The sequence below is a fragment of the Heloderma suspectum genome, chromosome 9 (genome assembly GCF_057233095.1).
Source record: "Heloderma suspectum isolate Gila_16-S chromosome 9, 16-S_ref, whole genome shotgun sequence".
NCBI lineage: Eukaryota > Metazoa > Chordata > Lepidosauria > Squamata > Helodermatidae > Heloderma > Heloderma suspectum.
The window spans coordinates 26,148,533-26,156,375 of record NC_139466.1 but is presented as its reverse complement, the minus strand read 5'-3'; the positions used below and the strand labels follow the sequence as shown (position 1 = coordinate 26,156,375).

General features: G+C 48.9%; 1 protein-coding gene across 3 annotated transcripts in view; it reads left to right on the top strand.

Moving 5' to 3' along the window:
- The first annotated feature begins 734 nt into the window (after positions 1-734).
- OCRL (OCRL inositol polyphosphate-5-phosphatase) overlaps positions 735-7,843 on the top strand; it is a 29,727-nt gene continuing 22,618 nt past the window's right edge. For all 3 annotated transcript variants that reach the window (XR_014784830.1, XM_084813944.1, XM_084813942.1), the window contains exons 1-5: positions 735-925; positions 2,308-2,381; positions 3,469-3,548; positions 6,460-6,498; positions 7,708-7,818. Coding sequence is in view for 2 of the 3 variants with exons in the window: in XM_084813944.1 (XP_084670070.1) it covers positions 878-925; positions 2,308-2,381; positions 3,469-3,548; positions 6,460-6,498; positions 7,708-7,818 (352 nt within the window). In the remaining variant the exon portion in view is untranslated. The remainder of the gene's footprint in view (positions 926-2,307; positions 2,382-3,468; positions 3,549-6,459; positions 6,499-7,707; positions 7,819-7,843) is intronic.

Below are 7,843 nucleotides of genomic sequence, written 5' to 3'. Positions count from 1 at the left end.
GGCCGCGGTGGCTTAGTGGTTAAGACGCTGAACTGGAAGGTCGGCAGGACAGCAGTTCGAGACCCGAGTGCCGCGTGACGGAGTGAGCTCCCGTCTTCAGTCCCAGCTCCTGCCAACCCAGCAGTTCGAAAGCAAGGAATTGCAAGTAGATAAATAGGCACCGGCGGGAAAGGTGACAGCGCTCCGTGCACCTCGGCGTTCAGTCATGCCGGCCACACGACCAATAAATGAGCATAGGATTGCAGCCTCCCAGGGCAATCCTAGCCATGTCTGCTCAGAAGGAAGCCCCACTGACTTAAAGTGATTACTCCCGCGTAAATCAGCGCGGGATTACCTCCTCCCACTGCAATCCTGCCCGTGCCTACTCGGAAGCCAGCCCCATCGCCTTCAACGGGATTTCCTCCCGCGTAAATCAGCGCGGGATTGCTGCCTCCCGGCGCAATCCTGCCCGTGCCGACTCGGAAGCAAGCCCCGTCGCCGTCAGCGGGACTTTCCCCCAGGTACGTGCCCACGGGACTGCAGCCCGCTGTTCTGAATCGGTCACCGTCTCCCCGCGCGCCTCCCCGGGGAGCCAGACCCAGCGCCCTCGCCGGCACCGCTCACGCCCGAGCAAAGGCGCAGAAACACCCCCCGGCCGGCAGGGGGCGGCGGCGCGCCGGAAGCGCCGCCGCTCCCGCCCGCGCTCGGCCCGCGCGCTCGTCTGCTCCTTCCCTCCCTCCCCCCCCCCAGCCCGTGCGCGCGGCCCGAGGTCACCGGGAAGTCGGGAGCGCGCGAGGGCAGCGCGGCCCTGACGGGAGCGAGCGACGCCTCCCCCTTCCGCCCCCCGCCTTTAGTCCCCCGCCACCGGGGCCTGGCCTGGCCTGGCCTGGCCGGGCTGATGGAGCCCGTTGCGCCCGCCGCCCCTGCGAAGAAGAGGAGCCTCTCCGTATCCTTATTTGGGGGGCCGGAGGGGTTCGGGGCTGGGGCTGAATGTTGGGGAAGGGGGCGGGGCGGGGCGGGGCGGGGGGGCCGCGTGAGGCACGGGGGGAGGTCAGCGAGAGGTGGCGGCGTGTGTGGAGTGGGGGGCTCATAAGCTACATTGGGGGGCTGCGTTGGTTGCCTCTAATGTGGTTAAGGATGGGGGGGCTGAGAGAAAATTGGGGTCAGATATCGGGTGGGGGGTAGGATATGGGGTGGGGTGCAGGTTGGCGCGACGGGGGGGGGTGCACCGAGCCCTGTTAGGGCTGGCCGCGTCTCCCTGCCATTGGTCCCTTTAGAGCCGCCTTCCCTAGCTGAGTGCCCTCCAGGTGTTTTGGACTACAACTCCCAGCATCCCCCCTGGGATGCCTCCAGCACATCTGGAGGGCACCCCGTTGAGGAAGGTTGTTTTAAATGCGGTGCTTTTCCTGCAGCAAGGAGCAGGTTGATCTTGTTGCACTGGAAGGGAAGATAGCAACAACCGTAACAGCCAATATTTTGCTGACTCGTTTACTTGGGAGCAAACAAGCCTGCTTCGGTGGGGACCGCTCCCATGGATGCGTGTTGAGGACTTGCGGCCTTATATGGCTCTCTCAGGCTGCTCTGGGGTCTGTTGATCGCTGCTGGCCCCAATAGTGGAATAGCACTCCCATGTTCAGGGGCAGCGTATCACTCTGAAGACCAGATGCTGGCAGCATCCGACAGGGAAGCTTTTTTGCATCCTTTTCCTGCTTGTGATCTTCTCAGAAGCATCAGGATGGAGCTGCTGTTGGAAACGGGATGTTAGATTAGGTGGACCTCTGGCCTGTCCTTGAAAAACAGTTCTTATGCTAGTATACTTGCTGATTTCTGCATATCAGACCTTGGTTAAAGCAAGTTTTTCAGGGTTGTTGCTTTTTCCCTGGCCCTGGATCCTGTTTTTTGAATTGGTGGTGTGGCTCAACCCGGGACCTTGTTATTAAGTCATAATGAAGATGAGAGAGCATCTTAGCATGTGCAGAGTGTTTTTTCTCAGCTGCTGGGTAGCCATAACTTGCTACCCGTTATTGATCTGGAGTATGGAAAGGGCTTCCTTTCCAACCAGTCCAGAAGTTTTGGGCTCCCAGGCAGATTTCAGTCTCTGCTCCCTCCTTGTTGCCTCTCTTTTTAGAAATTAAATTGCGGGGGGTGGGAGCTGGCTGGGGTGGAGAAGGAAGGGCTGAAGGAGATATTGCAGCTGAATCTTTGGGGGGTTGGGTAGGGTGATGCTGGTTAATGGAGGTCAACATGATGCTGAGAAAGTGGGTGGCTGGGGTCAGGACTTGATGCTGGTTTATTCTCCCCCCCCCTTTTTCCTTAGCTAGCCCTCAGGGTGTGGAGGTGACTGCAGGCCGGCGAGTGCCATGCGAGCTGAGCTTGACCCAACGTGGTGGCGGGGAGTACGAGTGAGTTGCCATCACATTGTGAACATTTATGTGCCCACATTCACAAACGCTTGTATTTGTAGGGCAAGGGGGGGACAACTCCTCCCACGACTCCCCACTTGTATGCTGGGACTGATCTGGGAAAGTTTGGGCAACAGAGTGACAGACAGGACTTGGACAGCTCCCTATGTGTCCACGTTGTCCTGTGGCCTCTTGCTTGAACAGAAGGCCAAACAGTGTCAGATTGCACACTCACGCACACCCTTCACAGAGCCAGAAGATGGACTGCTTTCCAGAAAGAAGCTGGCCACAACATAAACCTGGAGTAGTTACTTTTGGAAGTGGCAGCTTGTGATTATTGGTGCAAAAGCACTTTCTTAGATCTGGCTGTTTGGGTTATGTTGTTATTTCTCTCCTGCCCTAATTCTAGACTTATAATATATCCTTATCCTTTGGAGACTGTAGAGGAGAGTGAGGTAGTTTGGAACATGGCAAATCTTTGGCTCAAATCCTGCTCAGCCTTGGGTCTTGTTCAGCGCGTTCTCTTTGTAAGCCTGCTTCCCTGTGAGGACAAATAAGTATTCTGCTAAATACTATAAGAGTGGCTGGTGATTTTATCCTGGAATTCTGTTAAGCTGCCAGCCCAATCCTAGGTATGTTTATTCTAAAGTGGCTACTGTTGTATTCAGTGGGCTTACTCCCAGGTAAGTACATAGGGTTGCAATCTTAATCGCTTTCCCGTGGTAACTCTGAGAGTTGCGGCTGAGCAGGGATTTGAACATAGTTCTCCCATATTCAGGTCCAGAACTGTCACCTCAGTACCGTGCTGTTAAAGTAACTAGGTTCCTAGAATCGGAGTTGGAAGGGACCTTGGAGGTCACCTACTCCAACCCTTTGTTCAGTGCTGGATCTGCAGTGCACGACACAGCTACAGACACTGCAATGAGAATTTGTTCAAGGATTGCAGGGTAACACCTTCCCTGCTTTCTATGCCAATTATTGAGCATTTATAGAACAGGATAATTTTTGCCTGGGGAAGCAGGATAAGAGATTTCCTCCCCATAACCCTCAGTGAATGCATTGTTCCATGTCTTTCCTTTTGTTCCAGCTTGGTTATCCTTTCCTGGGAGAAAGAAGCCCCTGTTCAAGAGAACATTCCCATCAACAGCCGTTTCAAATGTGTGCAAGGTATCCAATCTTTTCATCACTTCTAGCAGGTCTGTTCGGTGCTTCCTGGTTGCAGTATGGGAGAGGCTGGTGCCCTATCTCGGAAGTCACAAGTGGAGGGTCTGCCCAAGTCACCAAGGCAGGAATGTAGATCTTAGGGCAGCCTTCTATCGGTGCATTACAGTGCATAAAAGAGCTGGGGTGGTGTAGTTAGAGTGTTGGCCTGGGACTTGGGAGACCCAGTTTCTAGTCCCCACGCAGCCATGAAGCTCACTGTGACTTTGGACCAATCACTGACTCTCGGCCTAACCTACCTCACAGGGTTGTTGTGAGTATAAAATGGAGAGGAGGAGGACCATGTAAGCTGCTTTGGGTTCCTTGCAAGAAGAAAAAAGGCCGGATACAAATGTAATAATACAATAAATAAAAAGGAAGTGTGTAGCCCCTTCTGTCATTGTTTAACATGGGCAATGTCCGGGGGTCAGAGGCCACATTGCCCCTTCCAAGCACCCACCAGGGGCCGCACCTCACCCCTGTTGCTGTTGAACTTGTGGTGGCGGCGGCAAAAATCAGAGGGATTTTTGCCGCCACCCCACAGCATTCAGAGATGAGAGTGTCCACCCCTGGCTTTAATGCAAGGTAGTCAAGCTGGAGCCCTCTAGATGTTTGGTACTATAACTCCCATTAGCCCCAGCCAGTATGGCCAGTGGTCAAGAGCTATGGGAATTGAATTCCAAAACATCAGGAGGGCACCAGGTTGCCTACCTCTGGTTTAGGTGATAGTCAGATGGACTCCAAATTGCAGTTCTCATGTTTTCCCAGTGCTGAGCTTCTGTAGACCTGTGGCCAGTTTCCTAGAAACAGGAACTCGCTGTTACAGAGGCCCAAATCAAGCTGCTCGGTTCCTCTGCCACCATTTGAGTTTTCCCTCTGGCTAGGCCAGGTGAAATTATTCTGTTGTGGGCCTTTCAACTGCCCAGGCACCTCTCAGTTTCCTGATCCATTCTCTTCTCTTTCGGATCAATGACTGATTAAAGAATAGAAAGCAGAGAGAAGGAATAAATGGTAAATTCACCCAGTGGAGGGGTGTAAAACAGTGGGTTCTGTATTGGGATCTGTATTGGGACCAATGCTTTTCAGTGTATTCATAAATGATCTGTAATTAGGAGTGAGCAGTGAATTGGCCAAGTTTGCCAATGACACCAAGTTATTTAGGGTGGTTAAAATGAAAAGGGATTGTGAGGAGCTCCAAAAGGATCTCTCCCAACTTGGAGAATGGGCACCAAAATAGCAAATGCGGTGCAATGTAAGCAAATGTAAAATGATACGTTGGGGCCAAAATCCCAACTTCAAGTATAAGCTGGTGGGATCTGAGCTAGAGGTGACTGACCAAGAAAGAGACCTCAGGGTTGCAGAGGACAGGTCAGTGAAAATGTCGACCCAGTATGCGGCAGCTGTGAAAAAATTGAAATCATGAAAATTGTAGGTGTTGAACTCTCTTTGGACCCATTGATATTTTTGTTTGGATTTGTTAAAGATGCAGTTCCAGTTGATGCAGAAATGATAATTCACTTACCAACAGGAGCCCATATGGCAATAAGCCCCAGGAGGAAGAGCGTTAATCTTCCAACAATTGATGAATATTGTGTGATGTACCTGATCTCGGAAGCTAAGCAGGGTCAGTCCTGGCTAGTACTTGGATGAGAGACCACCTGGGAATCAGGCTTCCTGCACTGAGCAGGGGATTGGACTCGGGCTTGTAGGCCCCTTCCAACCCTATGATTCTATGATTTGTTTATTTATTTATTAAATTTATTAATTGCCCATCTGGCTGGTCACCCAGTCACTCTGGGCGATGTATAATAATAAAAATTTAAAACAATAAAATTCTACATTTGAAAACATATTTCTAAAAATACCCTAACCCACCCCAAATGCCTGCCTGAACAACCATGTTTTTAATGCATGGCAGAAGCTCATTAAATGATTCTATATTGGAACAGCAAAGTACAGGATTCAGTACAACTTTATTTACCTTTTGGGGGTAATTTAACTAGTATGAGTCTGATTACGTTTATAACTCTTCTCTGTTCCAATTGGATTTATGAATCAACATAAGATGAGATGTTTTTCTTGGTTTATTTACTGGGAGTTCCTCTGTAATAGCAAAAGAATAATAATTTTTAAAATGCAAAAAAAAAAAAGAGACGAATTGCATGTTAGGTATAATTAGAAAAGGAATTGAAAATAAAACTGCCAAGATTATACTCCCGTTATACAAATCTGTGGTGTGACCACACCACATACTGTCTACAGTTCTGGTCACCGCACCTAAAAAAAAGATATTGTAGAGCTGGAAAAAGTGCAGAAAAAGCAAATAAAACGATCAAGGGACTAGAGCATCTCTCCTATGAGGAAATTGGGACAGTTTAGCTTAGGAAAAAAACGTGAATAAGGGAGGACATGATAGAGGGGTACAAAATTATGCATGGTGTGGAGAAAGTGGTTAGGGAGACATTTTCTCCCCCTCTCATAATACTAGAACCCAAGGGGGTCATCCCATGAAGCTGATTAGTGGGAGATGCAGGACAGATAAAAGGAAGTGCTTCTTCACACAGTGCACAGTTAAACTATGGAATTTGCTACCACAAGATGTAGTGATAGCCACCACTTTGGATGGCTTTAAAAGGGGGTTAGAGAAATTCCTGGAGAAGGCTATCAGTGGCTACTAGTCCAGATAGCTGTATGCTACCTCCAGTATCGGAGGCTATATGCCTATGTACACCAGTTGCTGGGGAACATGGGTGGGAGGGTGGTGTTGCTCTCATGTCCTGCTTGTGGTTTTCCCATGGCCACTGTGTGAACAGAATGCTGGACTAGATGGACCCTTGGTCTGATCCAGCATGGCCCTTCTTATGTTCTTCCCTTCCAGAGGCTGAAGAAACTCTCCTGATTGACATAGCGACAAACAGTGAGTCTCCCCTAGTCAGAGTTCTGTCAGAAATAGATGTTGCCTGTCACTTATGTGTCATCTTTCCCACTTGACTCATTGTCCTTGTTCCTGCTCATCTCTTCTTGACATCTGGGCAGTTTTTCCCAGTGAGGCTGCTGCTGGGGATAAAGGCTTTGTCGGTATACCATCAGTCTGTGTGATGCTTTACCAGGTACAGGATTAACAGTCCCTGTCCTAAAGAGCTTACGATCTAAAATTCAAGTGTGGGGTGGGGAGGGGAAGAACATGCATTCAGTAATGCATTCTACATTATGTGTATTTAGCCTCACTTTTAGTAGGGGATAGGGATTAAAGGAGGTGCCCTCCAGAGCATTTGGATTACACTTCCCATAAGCCTTAGCCAGCATGGCCAATGGTCAGGATTCTTGGAGTTGCAGTCTGAAGTCAGTTTAATATCTTGGCTTGTTCTGAAGCGTATTGCCATAGTTCCTTGGTTTGGATAAAACAGGCAACTATGGTCAATTACAGGATCCTGATTTGAATGCTTACACTGCAAAGAGGCTGCATGCATGGCAAAATATTCATCCAATTCAGACCAGTAAGTATTGTAGTACCTCCAAGAGTCACACAGAACTTCAGACATCGCACATTAAGTTACAGGGGATATACATTACTTCAGAATGCTTCTTTTCCATAAAGCAATCTTCCTCAGTTTCTTCGTTGCTTTTTAATAGACTGTGTGCTCCTTTCCATTGTATGCATCTAATTTTTATTTTAAAAAATTAAATGTTGTTTCCTTTTTCATTTGACGTAATATGCGAAGCGTTAATCTCCTTTCAAAGCGCATCAGGTGTTTCCTGAAAACCTGATCATTTTCAGAAAGTCATGTGTGTCTAGGTGTGGTTGCGTCTCAGCCTAAAGTCCACTCAGATTACAGTTCAGTCTCACTTTATAAAGGTATCCTTTTCCATTATGACATATTTCCCATACAGGCATGTCAGGGCAAGAATATTCTGCTTGTTTTTTTGTGTGCACAAAGAAGTTCATTGCACTCCTTACTATGTAAACATCGAAGCAACTCTAACTTTATAGCAATTATATGTGTTTCCTCTTTGATCCATGAGTCTCTCCTTTTAAAGTCAGGGGAGTTGAGCAATTTTGACCGCTTTGCCTATCAGTATTGTGGCCTGTTTCCTGAACTGGTGCTTTTCTTATGTGGGCTTAAAGCTGGCTGCAAGATCCGGATCCAGGGTGATTGGACATCAGAACGTCTCTTTGAGATCACAGATGAGGACCAGTGCTCAGAGTTCCTTGCCGAGGTGCTGAGGGTTCAGAAAGGTAACCACTGCCACCTGGTCTTGTC